Genomic DNA, 20,744 nt, shown 5'->3' with positions numbered 1-20,744 from the left:
AGGATACATGTTCTTCTCAATTGCACATGGAACATTCTCCAGGAGAGACCACATGTGAGGCCATAAAACAAGCCTCAATGAATTAAAAGGACTGAAGTCATACAAAGTATGATCTCTGACCAAATGCAATGAAATTAGAAATTAACCATGGAAGGCCGTTTGAGAAATTCACAAATACATAGAAATTAAACAACACACGTCTAAATAACCAATGACTCAAAGAAGAAATCACAAAGGAATTTTTTTTTTTTTTTTTTTTTTTTTTTTTTGTGGTACGCGGGCCTCTCACTGTTGTGGCCTCTCCCGTTGTGGAGCACAGGCTCCAGACGCGCAGGCTCAGCGGCCATGGCTCATGGGCCCAGCCGCTCCACGGCACGTGGGATCTTCCTGGACCAGGGCACGAACCCATGTCCCCTGCATCGGCAGGTGGACTCTCAACCACTGCGCCACCAGGGAAGCCCCCACAAAGGAAATTTTAAAAATACTTTGAGATGAATGAAAATGAAAAAACACAATACCAAAACTTACGGGATGATGCTAAAGCAGTGCTTAGAGGATTATTTATAGCTGCAAAAACCTATATTTAAAAATAAGAAAGATCTCAAATCAATAGCCTACTCTTCCATCCCAAAACACTAATAAAAAGGAGAGCAAATTAACCTAAAACAAGCAAAGAAAAGAAATAAAGATTAGCTACAAAGGAAATAGATGATAGAAAAACAATAGAGAAATATCAATGAAGCGAAAAGATGGTTCTTTGAAAAGATCAATAAAATTGACATTTAGCTAAATTGACCAAGAAAAAAACTCAAATTACTAAAAGTCAAGAATAAAAGAAGTCAGTATTACCAATCATACAGGAATAAACAAGGTTACAAAGGAATGCTATGAACAATTTTATACCAACAACCTGGTAACCTAGAAGAAATGAACAAATTTCTAGAACAACACAAACTACCGAAACTGGTGCAATAAGAATAGAAAATCAGAACAGACCTATAACAAGAGATTGAATCAATAATCAAAAACCTTCCAAGAAAGAAAAGCTTTGGTGACAAATTCTACCATCTATTTAAAGAAAAATTAACACTATTCCTTCACAAACTCTTCCAAAAAGCGGAAGAGTAGGGACACTCCCTAATTCATTCTATGAGGCCAGCATTACTGATAACAAATCCAGATAAAGACATCATAAAAAAGAAAACTACACACCAATATTCCCTATGAATATATATGTAAAAATACTCAGTAAAATATTAGCAAATTGAATCCAACGTGTTAAAAGGCCAAATGGAATTTATCCCAGGAATCTAAGAGTTATTCAACATTAAAAAAAATAAATGTGATACACCACAAAAATAAAACAAAGGGAGAAATAAAAACACATTCATCTCAATTGAGGAACACTAACCAACTCATTCTATGAGGTATTATTCTCATGCCAAAACCAAAGACATCACCAGCAAATAAAAGACCAATATCTCGAGAATATACATGCAAAAATCCTATACAAAATACTAATAAATGGAATCCAGCAACATATAAAAATGATTATACACTATGACCAAGTGGGATTTATTCTGCAAACCCAAGGTTGGTTTACATCTGAAAATTAATTAATGTAAAACACCACTTTGATACAATAAGGGACAAAAGCTACATGATCATCTCAACAGAGGCAGAAAAAGCAACCGAAAAATTCAACATTCCTTCATAATAAAAACACTCAACAAACTAGGACTAGAAGGGAACTTCCTCAACCTGAAAAACAGCATCTATGAAATTCCCATAGCAATATATGAGAGTGCCAGTTGTTCTACAACTTCACCAATACATGGTATGGTCAGTCTTTTATTTAGACAAGCCAATAGTGTGATGGTTTACCCCGCAGTTTTCATTTGCATTTTTCTAACAACTAATGATGTTAATCTTCTTTCCATGTGCTTATTTGCTCTCTACATACCTCCTTTTGTGAAGTATCCATTCAAATCATTTACCCATTTTTTTAAACATATTTATTGGACTATAATTACTTTACAATGGTGTGTTAGTTTCTGCTTTATAACAAAGTGAATCAGCTAAACATATACATATATCTCCATATCTCCTCCCTCTTTCGTCTCCCTCCCACCCTCCCTATCTCACCACTCTAGGTGGTCACAAAGCACTGAGCTGATCTCCCTGTGCTATGCGGCTGCTTCCCACTAGCTATCTATTTTACATTTGGATTTACCCATTTTTTAAAGGAGTTGTTTGCTTTCTTATCCGTCAGTCTCAAAGAATTCTTTTATACATTCTGGATGCAATTTTTTTTTTTTTTATCAGAGATGTGACTTGCAAATATTTTCTCCGTGTCTGTGGCCTGTCTTTTCATTAACAGTGTGTTTGAAGACCAGATGTTCTCAATTTTGATAAAGTCCAATTTATCAATTTTTTCTTTTATGTATTATGCTTTTGTAATAGTATCTAAGAAATCTTTGCCTAACCCAAAGTCACAAAAATTTTCCCCTGTAGTTTTTTAGTTTTTTAGTTTCGGAGTTTTATAGTTTCGCATTTAACGTTTAGGTTTACGATCCATTTTGAGTTAACTTTTAAATATGATGCAAAATACATTTAAAAGTTCATTATTTTCCATATAGATATCTGACGTTCCACTACTGTTATTTAAAAAGACTATCTTTTCCAATGAATTGCCTTTACATCTTTGCCAAAAATTAACTGACCACGTGTGTAAACCTATTTATGGAGTCTTCTCAGTTTCACTGATCTATTTGTCTAGCTTGATGCTAGTACCACACTGTCTTGATACTGTAGCTTTATAATAAATCTTAAAACCAGGTAATGTAAATTCTCCAACTTTTCATGTTTTTCTAAGTTACTTTGGCTATTCTAGGTCTTTTGCATTTCCATATGAACTTTAGAATCAGTTTGTCAATTTCTACCAAAAAAATTGCTGGATTTTTATTGGGATTGCCTTAAATCTAAAGACCAGTTTGGGGGAAATGACATCTTAACATTATTGAATCTTCTGATTCATGGATACAGCCTATGTGTACACTTATTTAGGTCCTCTTTAATTTCTATTAGCAATGTTTTATAGTTTTCAGGTAAAAATCTTTCACATTGTTTGCCATATTTATCCCTATGAATTTCATATTTTTTTTTTTTTAATTTCATATTTTTTGATGCTATTAATTTTTTATTTCAATTTTTGATTGTTCATTGCTGGCACATAGAAATACAATTGATTTTTGCATACTGATTTGGTGTCCTATACCCGTGCTAAACCCACTTAACAGTTCTAGTAGCTTTTCTATGCATTCCATAGGATTTTCTCTATAGATAATTACATTGTCTGTAAATAAAGATGATTTTCCAATCAAGATTTTTTTTCCTTATCTTATTATACTGGCTAGAACCTCTAGTACAGTGTTGCATAGAAGTTGTGAGAATGAACATCCTTGCTTTATTCCTGATTTTAGGAGAAAAGCATTCAGCCTTTCACCGTTAAGTTTAATGTTAGCTACAGGTTTTTCATAGATGCCTTTTTTCAGGCTGAGGAATTTCCATTCCTCGTTTCTGAGGGTTTTTATCAGGAATGAATGTTAGATTTGTCAATGCTTTCTCTGCATCTATTAAGATGATCATATAATTTTTTTTAGTTTAATATGAATTACGTCAGTTGGTTTTTCAAGTGTTAACCAGCATGCATTCTTGAAATAAATCCCATTTATTATTTTTATATATTGTGGATTTAATTTGCTAAAATTCTGTTTAATGTGTTTTAGTGTGTGTATTAATAATACTGGTGTATAGTTTCCTTTTCTAGAAATGTCTTTGTTTAGTTTTGGTATCAGGTTAATGTTGACCTCAAAAATTGAAGTTTATCAATTTTACTGATCTCAAAGAACCAGGTTTCAGTTTCACTGATTTTCTCAACTGTTTTTCTATTTCTTATTTCACTGATGTCCACTCTGATCATTATCATCTTTCTTTGGCTCTTTTGGATTTCATTTGCTCTTTTTCTTCTAGTTTCTTAACTTAGAAGATGAGGCCATTATTTTAAACCATTCTTTTCCAGTAGAGGTGTTTAGTGTATTTCTCTCTAATTATAGATTTAGCTGTATCCCACAAATTTTGATATGTTGTGTTTTCATTTTATTCGTTCAAAATACTTTCTAATTTCTCTTTCCATTTCTTCTTTCATCCATGGGTTATCTAGATGTGCGTTGTTCAGTGTTCAAATATTTGGGAATTTTCCAGATACTTTTCTACTGACTTCTAATTTAATTCCATTGTGGCCAAAGAACCACATCATATGCCAGGCCCTGTGAAAAGTGTATAATATGCTTCTCATTTAATCACCTGGCCTCCTCCAGGAAGACTGATCTGATAAAAAGTGAGTCAGGAAAAGGTCAGGCTGAAAAAAATCTGCCACTAAGAAAAATAATATTAATAATAACTATAACAACATAAGCCTACATGCCAGCTAAAACTTAATTGAGAAATAACAACAAAAATTAATCTTAATGCTGAAATATTTATGGATGAACTGCTGTCTGGGATTTGCTTCAAAATAACCCAGGGTGAGGAAGAGTGGAAATGGGAAGAGATCAAATGAGACTGGCCAGGGGTTGAAATGAAGCTAGACGATAAATTCATGTGGTCCATTAGACTTTTATACTTTTTAAAACACTTAAATTTTCCCATAATGAAAGTTTTTTTTAAATTTAGTATTTGCATGTCACTCAGTGAAACCTTGGGAAAAGATAACAGTAGCTTAAATTGTTCAAGAGAAAAAACCACTAATAGTGCCTTCTACATGTGTGTGCAAAGAGTCTGCTTATAAATGAGAGATGACAAGTGTATATATAGGATAAGTATGAGTCAACATAGTTCGCTAAAAAGAAGAGTGTGGATTGCAACAAAGTGAGCAGGTTACAAAAATGTCCAGCAAAATAGAACAGAATGATAACACCATGAATACATATATTCTATTTGTGTCACAAGAATCTCTCAATATACAGTTGACTGTTGAACAATGAGGGGTTAGGGCCTCGGACCCTTCATGCAGTGAAAAATCCACATATAACCTATAGTCAGCTGTCCATACACTGGTTTCCTCCATATCCCAGGTTCCACATCCTCGGATTCAACCAACTGTGGATCGTGTAGTACCACGGTATTTGCTATTTAAAAAATTCCAGGTATAAGTGGATCGACAGTTTAAATCCATATTGTTCAAGAGCCAACTGTATTTCAAATTTTTCTTCTAAGTCAATTTCATCTGCTATCAAGGATACTGCCTAGCACATTTTCTCAAGAAGAAGCATCTCCTTCATAACCAATACTATTTTCAAAAATGGACTGTTCTGATAACTATACCACATACTGTACTCTTTCAGTTTCACCACGCAGTGAGGAAAACAAAGCTTCCTTTTAGTCTATGATTTCTACTTTCATTACCAAATGCAGAGTTTTATGAAAAGAATTACATTGAAAAATTAAGAAAATGCACTAATTATTCTTATCATATCATAAATGGAACTTCATTTGACAAAAATATATCAGATGCCTACCACATGCTCCGTGTTAGGCATACAGCAGTAAACAAATAGGCAAGGTCTCTAAGGTCCTGAGCTTTCTGGGCATCTAAACACCTACCCCTCCCCTGTCTACAAATAAAGAATCAAGGTCCAGAGAAGTTAAATGATTTTTACCCATGACCTCACACTTCATCAGTGGTTAGACTAGGGTAAACCAAGAACCCAGGTCTCCGGATTATCAGAGCAAGGTGGATTTACATCATAACTTGAACTGGCTTCACTTTATACTACATCCTCAGTCCACAAAATATCCAGCGCTCCATTTCTAGGAATGTATCCTGAAGAAATAATAATGATTAAAGCCCAACGAGTCCCAAGTTCCCTAAGCGAATAATAATTTCATTATCATCACAAAGAAAAATGAAACCTTATGTTTAAAAGGCACTCATCCTTGAAGAAAGTGCCTAACGCTCTAATGGATCACTATAGTACCCGGCTAATATTCTATTAGGGCAGCAGGTATTCAGTCTGGAATATTCATTGTTCTTGTACTATTATTAAAGGGTGGAGATTCTTTTTAAAATAAACTGCGAAATGCATGCAAAATTAATGAAACGTTCGTAAATAAGTAAAAGCTCCCCAGGCTTGCAGAGCGAGCGCACGGTCACATCAGCGCGTTCCCGAGCGTCAGCTCCTCCCCTCCAGCCCACGCTCCCTCCTCGCCCACTCTGGCCGCGCGGGAGGGGCGATAATGGTGCCGGCGTCTCCCGCTCAATTTCAATTCTCCCACGCCCTCGGCAGCCCAGCTCGCCAGGGTTTCCACCTGCGCGAGCGTCGGTACCTCGGTCACGCCGGCTGTCGGCACTTAACCTTCGCCTCCGCCACGCCCGCAGCCAAGCCGCCCCCGGCCCCTGCACGATCCGAGAGCCAGGAAGCCCCAGGCGCGTCCTCGAGACCCCAGGCCAGGGCCGGGACTGGACTGAGAAGGCGGGGCGGCGCCGCGGCTCCCGCGGTCAGAGGCGCCTTGGCAGCCACACCCTCCAGCTGCGCTGTGACAGCTCCCGCGGCTGCGGCGGGCCGCGCCGACAGGTGTAGCCTCCCGTGCCGCCCCGCCCCGGTCCCGGCTCAGGTCCCGGCCAGCCGCCCTGAAGCGCCCCAACCTGCCCGCCCGCCCCCTCGCGCACCACCTGTCTGGCCGCTCCGCGCGCCACCGGCGGCGGACGACCCGCCCGGCTCCCGACGAGAGGCCGGAGGGGGCAGCCCGACACCCCGGGAGGATGAGAGCTTTACCGGAGGGTGGGCCCCACGCAGGCGGTGTCGGTGCTCTGGATCTCCTGCAAGATCCGCTCGTGCTCCGGAACGGTGCCCAGACCTTCGCCGCTCTCCGCCATCTTGGCTGGAAGCTGAGAAGCCAGCGAGGCGCAGCGCCGCGAGAACCGCGGGGGCGAGCGGCCTGTGGCGCGAGCGCGAGGGGGCGGGGAAAGGGGCGGGGCGGGCGGGGTGGGGCGGGCAGCGCAGGGGCGCGCGGGTGGCGTGGGAGGCAGCGCGCGGGCCCGCGACCAGGTGTCGGGTCTCCACACCTGCGGGGAGGCCAAGGTACTGCCGGGGGCGGCGGGGAGTGGAGACGCATGACCTCCAGCTCTCGCTCGGCACTTGTCCCTAGTTGCTGTCTATTAACTGGCTGGGCTTTAACATAGATCCCTGTATCCTGTGTGCCCGACCCTCTGCTACGCGCTGGGGATACTTTAGTAATGAGGGAGGTCGACAATCTGTAATAAAAGCTACGGGAACGTTTAACAGGGAGGCCTGATGTACTACTCTGGGTGGTGGAGAGTCAGAGAAAGGAAACCGTGTACTCAAGAAAAGCAAAATGGTGTGTGGGAGTAAGATTTATTTTAGGAATGAGCCAGGAAGATCCCAGCTGGCGACTGCTCTGAATGGATTCCTGTCCCTGCCCGCGGGAAGTCCACAGAGGCCAGTCAACTTGGAAATAAATTATAAGCGCCAGAAAAAGTAAATGACGTAAAACTATGACACCTTATGGCAAAGATAAAAGTGCAATGTGTGATTTCATGCCAAAGTCCTAGAACCCAAGTGCCCCCAAGTTGCTGTGGCTGGGATAAGGCGTGGAAGCTCTAGAGAGCAGTGGGCATCAGCGAGATGGGAAAGAAAGGCAGGTGGCTTGGGCAAAGGTACTAGTGTAGAAGAGTTCTGTTTAGTGAAGTGTTTGTGGGACGCTGAGTAAAGCAGTTTGTCATGGTCAAAGCAGCGACTGAGAAGGTTAATCAGGAAGAGAGTACATACCTAGCCCTGAGGGACAAATATTTTCTGGTCTCCATTAATCCAGGGCTCTGAATGTCCCTTTGAGTCAACCAAGCTCTTCACTATACAGCTGTGTAACTCACTCCTTCAGTGAGCTTTTTCTAGAAGCTTTATACTACTTCCATCTTCCTCCCACAAAAATCCTGGGAGATGATATTGCATAATAATTAAGAGCATGAGCTCTGAAGACTGGTGTCTTCAAGTTAATTCCCTGGTCCTTCACTCCGCAGCTGGGTGACATTGTGCAAGAACCTAGTCCCTTTATAATTCAGTTTCCCCGTCTGTAAATGACCATAATAGTACTGTCTACTTCATTTTGCTGTCCCATGTTGTGTTAGCTTTCTATTATTGCTGGAACACATTATCACAAACTTAGCTTAAAACAACTCAAATTTATTATGTTATAGTTCTGTAGTCTAGATGTCTAATACGGGTCTCACTGGGCTAAAATCAAGGTGTCAGCACAACTGTGCCCTTTCCAGAGGCTCTAGGGTAGAATTCATTTCCTTACCTATTTCAGCTTCATGGGCCACATTCCTTGGCCCATGGCCCCCTTCCTCAGTCTTTCAAGCCAGCAATATTGCATCTCTCTGACCATTCTTCTGTAGTCACATCTCCCTTTGACTCTGACCTAGGCCAGAAAAGATTCTCTGCTTTTAAGGACCCATGGCATTAGGTTTGACACAACCCCATAATTCTGGATAATCTTCTATCTCAAGGTCTTAACGTTAATCACATCTGCAATATCCCTTTTGTCATGTGAGGTAATATATTTGCAGATTCCAGGGATTAGGACATGAACATTGTGGGGGAACCATTATTCTGCCTGCCACACTTAGTAAGGGCCCAATAAACATTACTAACATATATAAATGTCCTCCTTCCTATTGTGAAATTTCTACCCTCCTTGGAAACTTCAACTCAGATTTATCTCCTTCATAAAGATTTCCCTAATGAATCACAACCTTCTCCACTGACACTAGATTCAATGTAGCACATATATCCATTCCACCAACAACTGTTTTAAGAGTTTGCACTTGTTTTGATTAGTTCCTTTTTATAATTTGAATTTTGTTTGTTCTGTACAGTTGACCCCCAGGGAACTGAAACACGGCTGACCTCAGTGCACACTGGCTTGGAAGACTAAGGAAGCTCTGCTACATCCAAATACTTATTCTACCAAGAAACCCTATCACAAGCTTGTTTCCACTGTCTTGATGGTACAAGAGAATCCAGATCTTCTCTGGGTAATCTCACTTCCACAAGCTGTGAAAATATACAGAAAAAAAAAAAGAAATCCCTTCCCAAGTCCACCAGCATTTTCACACCATGTTAAGGTCCTTAAGTTCAGAGATGACTTTTTTTTTTTATTTTGCAATTTCGTATAGTTCCTCATAGAGTCCTGCACATGGCTGAGAGAAAGTTGGAAGGTCTTCAAACCAGACAATGCTGAAGTTCTGAAGCCATTGGAAAGAGTTCAGGATGAGTTAGAAAGGAGCATTCCAAACAGGTCTGAGTACATAGGAGTTTAATTAATCCATTATTGGTAACAATTAGGAATTAAAACAATATCAAATTGTAAAAAGTTTCTTCAAAGTTGCTCTTTATATGTTGACATTAAATATAACATTTTATAATATTGTGTATTCAGTTGCCTTAATAGAAATCTGCAGCACAAACAAAACGTTACCTCAAACTCCCTGATGTTCACTTTTATCAGGAGCTTCAATGCAAGAAATGATATTTATGGACTTTTGTCAGAGGATATAAACTTCATCCATTCCTCTGGTTACTTAAAATTTTATCCTTGGGGGCTTCCCTGGTGGCGCAGTGGTTTACAATCCACCTGCCAACGCAGGGGACATGGGTTCGAGCCCTGGTCCAGGAAGATCCCACATGCCGCGGAGCAACTAGGCCCGTGCGCCACAGCTGCTGAGCCTGCTCTCTAGAGCCCGTGAGCCACAGCTACTGAGGCCCGCGTGCCTAGAGCCTGTGCTCCACAGCAAGGAGAGGCCACTGCAATGAGAAGCCCGTGCACCACCACGAAGAGTAGCCCCCACTTGCCACAACTGGTGAAAGCCCGCACAGCAACAAAGACCCAGTGCAACCAAAAATAAATAAATAAATAAATTTATTTAAAAAAAAAAAATTTTATCCTTGGATGGAGCCAAATACCTGTACCTAGACCCTAGTGTTTTGGCCTTTCATACCACTGTTTTTCACTGAGTAGTAAAAAACTGAATTTTTTTCTTTGCAGACTGCGTCCTCAATTGCTGAGGCACCACCACCTGGTGTTAGCACATCTGAAATGCAGGTTCAGCTCTTGAGAGGGGAAAATAAGTCTTTTGAAAATTGAACCTGAAACCCTAGCATAAGATCCGAGAACAAATTTTTACTGTCCTACAAAGTGAACAGAAAGCCAGTTCTCTCTGCAGGAAATGGCAGGCTATCTTAGCTCAGACGATGAGCAGGACCAGAATGCACTGTTCTGAAGAGTAAAGCAAGGTGAGGAGACATATGGCACAAGCCAGCTTCTTATTTGGCAATGCCCCATACTCGTGGGGCATTCCTTTCTGGAATGTTCATTACCCAGACCTTTTCCCCTTCTCTTCTCCAACCCTGGTGCCATCTACCTAAACCCAGCTCCAAATGCCCGTGCCCTGGGAAGCCAGCCCTGCTTACATACTCCTCACTCCTGGCCTGTTTCAACACCTGCCCATAGAGATTACCTCAATGTTAAGTGGCAGTATCTTCCCCTCAAGTCAAGATGGAAGGAAGTCCATATACCACTTCTCCTTCTGAAACAGCTCTTGCTGGTTCCCTCTGTGGCTTCTGACAGTTCCGTTAGTACCTGAAGTTTTTGCTAAGAATTTAAAGCTAAATGTCCTCAATAGCTAACTATGTAAATTTTAATTATGGACATAGCTATAACAAACACATTTATGTGAAAAAAGGCCTAAAGTGCTACATTTCTAAAAGGCTCCAAAACGAAGAATTTCAGCTATAGGCCAAAATAAAAACCATAATAGCTATTTACTGAGCACTATTTGCTAAGCCCTTTATGTTATCTAATTTAATCTTTAATAATTTAATTCATAATTTTTTTGGTAATTAAATTAATACTAATTTTACTAAAATCTAATTTCACCCTCTAGGGTACTTTTGCTATCTCCAATTTAATTTGAAGAAACTGAGATTTAGAGAGATTAGGTCACTTGTCCAAAGCCACACAGCTAGTGAGTTGGAGAAGATGGAGCTAGTAAGCTGTTCCTGTTTTTCCTGTTAATAAAAAAAATCAGATAAGAAGACTGTTCCGATGTTGTTTTACCCAGGGAATAAATGACTTAGTCTGGTCTGAAGAGGTTGGGGGCAGTAGGGCACACTGGAAGACTGCACATGCATGTTGAGTTCTTTTGGGGGCAGTGGATATTGACTTCCAGAGATCCACCCAAAATCTCTCATCAGGACTCCCAGGAGGGAAAAGATGTATCAGGAAGACTGACAGAGCAAGAGACTGGCAGAGCAAGAGATGCACTCTGTGTCTGGCAGGAAACTAACCAGCAAAGTAAGGGTTTAACCTGTAGATAAAATCTTAACCATTAACGACTTATACTTTGAGCCGCTTGTCTACAGACTAATAAACAATCTTGGGAAAGCCCCTCCGTCAGAAGGAGGCTGTAGAATGCAGCTGCCCAGGTCTGGCATTTAAATGTTTGGGTTCAAATTCCAATTTCTCTCTTAATAGATGTGGGCCTCGGTAGAGTGACTTAACTTGTCTAAGCCTCAGTTTCTTCAAGTGTGAATTGGGAGCAATAATAGTCCCTAGCTCACCAAGTGGTGTGGAGATTAAAGGAGATAATATATGTATAATGTTGCATGAGCACTGGAGACGAGGATTATCCAACATTTGTTATTAAATCAGGAAGCCCAGAATTTACCTTCCTCTTTGGTAAAATAAAAATAAAAACCAGACACAATATTGTTCTTTTTTTCTAACTATTAACAAAATAGCCTAATTTTTTATCAGAGTTCTCTGAACCTGAACTTCATTTTTTTTTCTGAATGCTCGATGGCAGGAAACTGCCTGAAAGTTGTTCCTGTTGTGGCTGGGGAACCAGGGCCCTGTCTTTGGGTTAGACCCTTGGTTCTGGATCCACTTTAGTGAGCCCTCCGGATCTCGCTTTAAGTCAAGGGTCTCTTCATTGTCCTTGGAGGCACACACATCATGGTGCCGAACAATCAGCGAGTCTGTCTCCATTTCCAGGCATGGGACAATGTCTGTATAGTTTACTACCAGCCCAGTTAGTATTTGTTAAATAAATAATCCACATGCAAATACTTCTCATGTTAAGCTTAATGTTGTAAAAGCATGTTTCATGAGGTAGGGTACAGCCCTACAGAAAGATTCCCTTTCTCACTCCTAGGAACCCTATAGCAGACTTCCAGATCTTTATCCTCTCAAGACTTTGCTAATATCATTCAGATGTTTCTTAAAGAGTTTAAGAGCCTTTGTTATATAATTGCAGAACTTTATCAAAATGTAGAGTACAGGCAGCCTTTATATATTGGCTCTTATCAACTAACCCTTCCCTGTGCCTCTTAGCCACTCTTTGGGGCTGTCTTGTCAGCGGCTTTCCTCCAGCTTCTACCTTGTTGGTGCAGTGACCCCAGGTGGCCATAGTCTGTAAGTGCAAGAGAACATGAACAAAGCCCAGCCAGGCCTGGGAGGGTTCCTGCTGCAAAACTGTGTCCAGGAATCTGTTCCATATCCCACAGGGGAGAACAATAGAAGGAAATCTGAAATTGAAGCCAAATAAAATCAGGTTTTCTGAAATATGGGCCAGTCCTCAAAGAAGTTCAAAAGTAATTAGTCCCAGGTTCTCTTCATTCAACAACTGCTTTTATTGAACGCCTGCTGTGTGCCAGGTTCTGTGCTAAGCTCTCAGAGCTGGCTCATCCATGCGGGGCCTAAGAAGTTGCTCTTGGGTTAATGCTCTGCCATCACCATCTTGTAATTCTTAATAATTTTTTGAACAAGGAGGCCTGCATTTTCATTTTGCATTGGTCCTGTAAATTGTATCACTAGTCCTGCCCTCAGAACGATGTCCTGAAAGCACCATTACATTGCTCATCCCAAAGCTAAACATTTTAAAGTCCACTGAGCAATTAAAGAGCAACAGTATTTTCTCTGAATTCCATTGTCTCCTTCCTCTCCCCACGGCACCCCAGCGCCAGCTTATGACACCATTTTCTCTTCTCTTTCCTCTTTCTTTCCTCCTCATTGTTGGCTTTTTATTCCTCACTCTTTCCCCACTTAGCTTTTCTTTATTGCCTTTCGCCCTCTCGCCCTCTCTTCTCACTCGTCCTATTTTTTTTCTTCTCTCAGCAAAAAAGGATTTAGAAATGTAACTAATGTAATGTAATGAAATGTTAATAAAGATAATAATAGCTGACATTTACTCCCTGGCCCTCCCTTTTGTAAAATAGGATCCCTGGACCTCCCTATCCTTCACCCTGACTTGTTATCCTTCATAGCACTTATTACTGCTTTTTAATTTATTTTTAGCTCTTCACTAAAATGCCAGCTGCCTGTGAGCAGGGAGTTTCCAGGTCTCTTGATGTTGCTATATCAACAAGACCATTGCCCATCCTCCACCACTGCCTGCCACATTGGAGATGCTCCATAAATATTTACTTAATGAATGAATGAGCATTTGCTATGTATGAGCCACTACATTAAATACACATAATGCCTAATTCATATAAACCTTTCAGTAGTTCTATTAGTAAGTTGCATAGAGGCAAAATTTGAACACATGTCCTTCTGGCTCCAGAGCCCATTCATTTAACCACTAAATAAACAGAACTGTCTCCCTGCTTGGAATACTTAGTTCCCAACATAAAAAAAATGTTTTTTTTAACTTCTCTCTAGTGTTCCACTGAAGATCAAGCAGCTAATGGTATTATTTAAGTGTTCAGTGCAAATGTGGCAACTACACAGCCCACCGTCATCAGGGACCCCAGGCTTTCCTGAGGTGCTGCAGACGTGGCAGGCCTCAGTCATAATTAGGCCCACAGTTATTCCTGGATTCCATTTTATACCCACAGCATGCTGCACACTACACCACTCCCATGAGAGATTCAATGAGGTCATGATATTACATTAGCATCAAATATAAGAATTAGTAAATAGGATTTTGAAAAGGGATACTTCTCTCCCCTGAATATTAGGCAACCAAAATAAAATTTACATTACTTAATCTATGCCCCCTGCTCAGAATTTCAAGATGTTGTGAGTGCTTTTTTACGTCAACACTCTAAAGTGTATATTATATTATGCTGGAAGATATATCCCGGATGTAAATTAGACATAATAATAGCTAAAATATTGAACATTTACCATGTGCTAGGCCAGCATTGTGCTAAGCACTTCAAATACATTTGAGATAGGTTTTATTATAATTCCCATTTTATAGTTTCAGAAAGTATGGCCAAAATCAAATAACTAATAAATGCTAGAGCTTTGATCTTAACATACTTAATGAAATAAGATTTAATAGAAACCTTACATTTCTGAAGATAAAAACAGCAAGAGCATCCTAGAATGTCTACAGCTGAATTTAACTAGTTATATTTTTTAGTATGTCATTCTAAGATTTTACTGTGTTTACAGTTTAGGTGGTTGTTTTTTGTTGTTGTTGTTTTAATATTTTCTGTTCTTTCCTAAAAGCATGTTATCTTCATTCTTAAAAACATTAAAGTCAAAGAAATAATAATATCCTGTTTGCTCTTAAACTGTTAAAACTTCATGGTCAGCTTTTGGAAAAGAGCCCGAGAGAGTCTGTGAGTACAAGTGTAAAACAATTATGTTATCATAAAACAATTACAAAAATTTCTTCTGGTACGTCATCATGTACAATTCCCTTTTCCTCCTATTTTTCCCAGCCCTCGGCAGGGCTTTCTTTGGATATGTCCTCTTTTTCTTCCTCCCACTAACACTGCACTGCCCTTCAATCTCTTTATCTCAGTCTCAGCTCTAGCAATAAGACACACTGTAATTTCTGAATTCAAATTGGTTCAGACATGTTATGCTTTCAAGACCTGTTCTAAGAGGCTAACAACACACCTGCAGGAACCTAAGAGGCGTAATGAGCCCAGGCTATATCCAGGTATGAGAGGGTATCCATTGGGGCCCAGGTCTAATGAGCGAGGCCTGGCAGCCGGACGTTCTAGTGTGCATATGACCAATGTAAGGATGCTGCTCTACTGTGTTATCCTAAGACCACAGCTACCATTGCTATTTTATCAGAACCACTCTCAACATGAGGATTCAGAAAACCACTACCAATGCATTGGAATTGATATACTACTAGCTGAAAGCTATTAACTATCCTTGTTCAAGGAAGTTGGTAATGCTGAATAAGGCTGAATAAGGTACGAGTGTTGTAGTTTCTTTTCTTTTCTTTTCTTTTTTTGGCTGCACCATGGGACATGTGGGACCATACTTCCCTGACCAGGGATCAAACCCGTGCCCCCTGCAGTGGAAGCATGGAATCTTAACCACTGGACCGCCAGGGAAGTCCCTGTAGTTTCTTTAAGCATGGCTCCAGACAGCCGGTAAGCCTACCAGGGAGAGGCACGCCCCCTAGAGGCAGCAGCTGGCAAGGAGTTGGGCATATCTAGGCCAACTGGAGGGACTGGAGTAAAAATAAGAAAACCTAATAAGGATGAGAAAATCTAGTGGAAATTACCATATGGTGGTAACATGATAAAAACAGTGATGCCCAGGGCAAAAGGATTGGGGTAGCAAAACTAATTCCAGACCCCACCTGCTCATGAGTTTTAGCCTACCAAGCATCTGCCAGCCAGGTGATTTTGAACGCCCAAAGCAAAGCCACGCTAGGACAACACAGGCACTAGCAGTAGGCCTTTCTTCACATTTCTCCCTTTTCTTTGAAATTCAGTCACTGTCTGCATGGCTAACATCAAATTCCAATTTGCCACCCTGGAAATTTATTCCCCAATTCAATTGTTAGAGCTGCCTCAGATGTCTTTATTGGGTATTTCATTGGCAACACAAATAAACCATGGAAAAACCATAATGTCTCAACTCTCCCCTAAAACTATCTCTCCTTTAAAATTAATACTTTGGGCAGTGGTCCCATTTCACACATAGATGACAGCCAACACAGGACCTCAGAATCATCTGATTCTTGTCCACTTTTCCAGCAAAATAGAAAGAAGACCAAAGGAGTTGACTCAAGGGGCCCACTGGGAGAGTCAGGCAGGAGACAGGATGGGAGCAGCCTTGTATGAAGTCAGGAGGTAGGCGGAAGGCAGCCCGGGCAGGTGAATGAGACTATGGCCATCGACAACATGAGTCCCGGTCCCAGCAACCCCCTCACGACTCCTAGGTGGAGGAGACCCATTCTCTCAGAGGATGGTGGGGCTACGTGTGCCAGGAAGCCTTGCACACCCTGTTAAAGAAGGGCTGTTGAGCCATCCTTAAAGGACACTAGCAGAAATCATCTCCGGGTTTTGAATTCCTGAGCTCTCTGAGCTCACCTTGCTAGAGAAACAAACCCCACCTGACCCTGATCTGAACACTGACCTTGAGCAGGGCCACCTCAAAAACAAGGTGGGCGGGGAGAGGAAGCTAACAGTTTAGGATTTTACAACAGAAAACGTCTGTAGGAGTAATGCCTTTCTTCTGTGACAGAGAAGGACAACTAGGAGAATTCTTGGATATTTTCTCTACCTCAATTCCCAGGTGCAGGGCTTTCCCTGAGAATGTTTCTCTGCTGTATTCCCAGCCCCATCCTCTCAATGTCCTAACCCTCCCCTCACTGTCCGTTCCAGCCCTTGGGCCAATCTCCCTCCAGCCAAACTTCTTTTCCACCCTCTCTGCCTTTAGAACTTGTAACTATTCAAATACTTTAGCCTTCTCTTCTTCCCCGAAATGATGACTTTCTCCCTGGACTACCTTCTTTCTTTTGCCTCGCAAGGTCATCATTAGTTCAGAAGCTCATACAAGTCAGTTCAACGAATACTTATCTAGCTACTGTGTGCCAGGCATGGTAGAAGCTTCTGCAGAGGATGCTAAGATATAAGTAAGACACAGGTTGTGCCCTCAGGAGTCTTTAGCCTGAGAATGGTTATAGTATAAAATACACACACACACACACACATCCAAGTGAGTCAGAATAAATGCCCTGGATTCTTTGGGGCTTCAAAGGACGAAACGCTCACCTGTGGTTGATGGATCAGAACATTTGAGCTGTGCCTTGCAAGATGGGCTGGATTTGGGCAGGCGGAAATAAGAGTGAAGGATAATAAAGGAAAGGAACCATGAGCACGAGAAGGAAGAAAATCTCAGGGCATATTATCAAATAGTAAACACTCCAGTTTGGCCAAAATGGAAGTCCTGTCTTTATTTTCCAACCCTCATATTTGGCCACATGAGCTGATTATGGTCCATAAGAGCAGTGAACCAGAATAGGTGACATTGGAATATCAATGACATGCACAGGGATGTGTAGAAAGGCGTCGAATGCTAGCCTAAGAGCTCTTCATCTAATCAATGATTACAGCAACAGTTTAGGAAAACTAATTTTGGTGACTATTGTCCCAATTAAAGGCTTGTTAGGAGCTCTGTTCTATCTTCCAAAATAACATCGAGGTGTTTTAACAGTAGCCTTTGGAAAAGACGGCTCTTACTCCTCATTCAATAACCTAAATCAGGGCTTCCCTGGGGGCGCAGTGGTTGAGAGTCCGCCTGCTGATGCAGGGGACATGGGTTCGTGCCCCGATCCGGGAGGATCCCACATGCCGCGGAGCAGCTAGGCCCGTGAGCCATGGCCGCTGAGCCTGCGCGTCCGGAGCCTGTGCTCCGCAACGGGAGAGGCCACAATAGTGAGAGGCCCGTGTATCGCAAAAAAAAAAAAACCTAAATACAAAGCTAACAGTGGGCATTCCAGATCCACTGGTGGTGATGACAGGCAGCACCTGGAGAAAATATTTGTGCTGTGTCTACTCTTGTGATGCTGGGAGAGTGCTGTGACTGCCAGATCTAAACCAATTCTTTTCTTCAGGAAGACCAAGTACAAGACTGGGGATATTTGCCCTCAGAACAGAGGGTAGGACAAGAACCAAAGCAGGAAGTCAGGTCCGGTACCAGAGCAAGACTAGCTGATAGTTCCAAGGATGGATGAAACCTGTAGACGTTGGCCAGGGTTGTGAGACCAGGAGAGAAGTAGAGGGGGTCAGGGGTGAAGACCAAGGGCTCTAAAGCAGCAGTAGCAGCAGAGACCACAGTAATTAACACACATCCAGGCTCCCTTTATCCCCCTCTCATGTTTCCCTTTAGACTTCTGACCTAGCCACCAGGGAGATGCACGAGTTTTGAGAAGATGCTAGTACGGTATAAAGTATGTTCCATTAGGAAAAAATTACCAAGTTTCCTATTAGTGAAAAGCTTTAGTTTCTTCTACCTATTGAATAGGGTAAAAATCACCTGCCCTTCTTCAAGGATGTTCATGATGCTCAGATAAAATGAAGGTGTAAGGAACAGTTATAATGGAGCTGTAATTATTTTTCAACTGCACCTACATATTGACAGCCCAAGAATCAACAAATAAATATCAACATCTTCCCATACCCCCAACACCACCCTGGGCCGTTTGAAAAGATTCAGAATTTATTTAATGCAAAATCAAATTTAAACATTTGGGAGAAATTTATTCAGATTTAAACTGTAGGATTTCAAAGCATTTTGTCCTGGATCTTTCTGAGACTGAAAAGACAAGAACAAAAAAAAAAAAAAAAAAATCCTTTCACTTAATCTACAAATATTAGTCAACAAATATTTATTGTCTATCACTGTCACATTCAGTGATTGCCATCCTGTTCCCACACTGATAAGTGTCAGGTACAGGCAGACAGTCAAAAAGACTTAAAATTTTAAAACTGCCCGTTTAACACAGAGATACATGGTCTTTCATTTTAATCCTGTCCTTGAACTATGCAAATTAATCCCCATCTTAGCAAAGAAGCTATTTTTAAATCTTATATAGAAATAAAAAATACATATCCAAAAGGTCACTATATACCCAAGGGCAGCAACAATACAAGTAAGCATTGTACGTTTTTTTCCTACAACTCACATCCACTCACATATAAATGAGTCTCAATCTATTTGGAGTTGGCATGAGGTCCTTTTTGATCACTTGAAAGTCAGTTCTATTTTTTTAACCTTGTGGTGATGAATCATGAAACAAATACAATGCAAAAAAAGTGGATTATTTATTTACTGTCATTCCTCTAAGGATAAAATTTTGAGATTAGGTATGTACAGAGTTGTAACCATTTTTCAAAATTTATTTTTTATTCTGTTTTAGAGAAAAGGATAAAAAGAAGTGAATAAGACTACCTTATGACCACTAAAGAAGAAACAACAAAATATAAGGAGCCGTACCTTAAAGTAGCTTCAATGGGCAGCTCAAAAGATTGAATCTCAGCCAGGACATTCTCATAGGTTTGATCTGGGTCTTCCACCAACATTGCTCCTGATTTTCCAGCCGCAGACATCAGATTTTAAGTGCCAAACAGTTGTAATTTATAAGAGAAATGCAGTTTTCCTTATAATTATGACAAGGATTCTGTGTTCACCCAGAGTAGCAGCAAAAACTGAGCTCACTGTCTGACTTCATGCTATCAAAATCCTTGCTTCCAAGAATGTTGCACAGCTGTTGCTGTCCTGTCTCTACTTATAACATTTTATTTATTATTAACCTTGACACAGTTCAGAAAGTTCCTGCCTGATGCCTGCTGTATTTATTTACTTGTTTCTCAAAGACAGTAACTGCAAACTTTGGTAGGAATGAGAAGAATTATACTATAAAAAGTTATTAAGTACAATCGACTTGTTAGGGAACATATTATAATGTTATTTATGCTAATTACACCATTGAAGCTATGCTCCTAGTTATTCCTGCAACTATACCCTTGCCTACAACCCTAAAATATATAACAATCAGAGAAAAACATAACAATCCTATAGGATATAATTTTGAGGTCACTGGACAAGCACCTTGGTTCTCCATCTGTTTCACTTCTCCACACTACTCACTGCTGTATGAAGTTCTACCATTATAGAGCCATTCCTTTTTTTGTCTCCTGTTCAAATACAAATGCTCCTGGAAGTACATTTTAATCCTTATCAGTCATTTATGCCTTACTGTGAGTGAGTTTGCTAGACCCTTTCTGCAGGATAGATTTTGATGGGGAGGGCGAAAGCATGAAGGTGCCAGGACATTAAGGGGCCTGGTTGCCACTGAGAGGAAGAAAGTGTGCAAGAACTAGAGGCCTAATATATCAAGGAAAAATGTGGCCGACAGCCAGCCCCAAGCAGGCCTAAAAAATTAAATGGGTACATATTTCCCATTACCATTTGTACTAGATCTTCCTCAATTCTGAGTTTAACCTCATGCTTTCTTGCCCAGTACAAGAAAGTGGTTATTTAAGGGATAAGTAGGGACTTCCCTGGTGATCTAGTGGTTAGGACTCCGTGCTTCCACTGCAGGGGGCATGGGATCCATCTCTGGTCGGGGAACTAAGATCCCGCATCTCACATGCCTCGCAGCCAAAGAAAATAAAAAATAAAGGGATGAGTAGTGACATTCTTCCATATGAATCTACTTTTTTAAAGTTTTTACCAGATTTGTTAATAATGCTCTAAAAAGAAGTTGAAGTTCTTTCTCCTCAAAATGTACTATTCATGTAACCACAAGGCATATGTCATAAATTGCATCCACTTTTCACTTTTCCCTGCATCCATACCCTTGCCAGTGCCTCACCGATTGTCCCCCCATGCCCTAG

General features: G+C 40.9%; 1 protein-coding gene across 5 annotated transcripts in view; it reads right to left on the bottom strand.

Moving 5' to 3' along the window:
* Positions 1-19,565, bottom strand: part of EXOC6 (exocyst complex component 6) — a gene marked incomplete at its 5' end in the record, with an annotated part of 209,091 nt that extends 189,526 nt beyond the window's left edge. For 3 of the 5 annotated variants that reach the window (XM_082674090.1, XM_082674094.1, XM_082674096.1), the window contains one exon: positions 19,342-19,565. In XM_082674090.1, coding sequence (XP_082530216.1) covers positions 19,342-19,454 — 113 coding nt within the window. Of the gene's footprint in view, positions 1-6,836; positions 6,938-19,341 lie in introns of those variants that run through there. The other 2 variants (XM_082674093.1, XM_082674095.1) reach the window with 1 other exon arrangement.
* Positions 19,566-20,744: the final 1,179 nt, after the last annotated feature.

The sequence above is a fragment of the Grampus griseus genome (genome assembly GCF_964374135.1).
Source record: "Grampus griseus genome assembly, chromosome: 16".
NCBI classification, from domain to species: Eukaryota; Metazoa; Chordata; class Mammalia; order Artiodactyla; family Delphinidae; genus Grampus; species Grampus griseus.
Note: the sequence above shows the minus strand (reverse complement) of the source record. Positions and strands in the feature narration are given on the sequence as shown.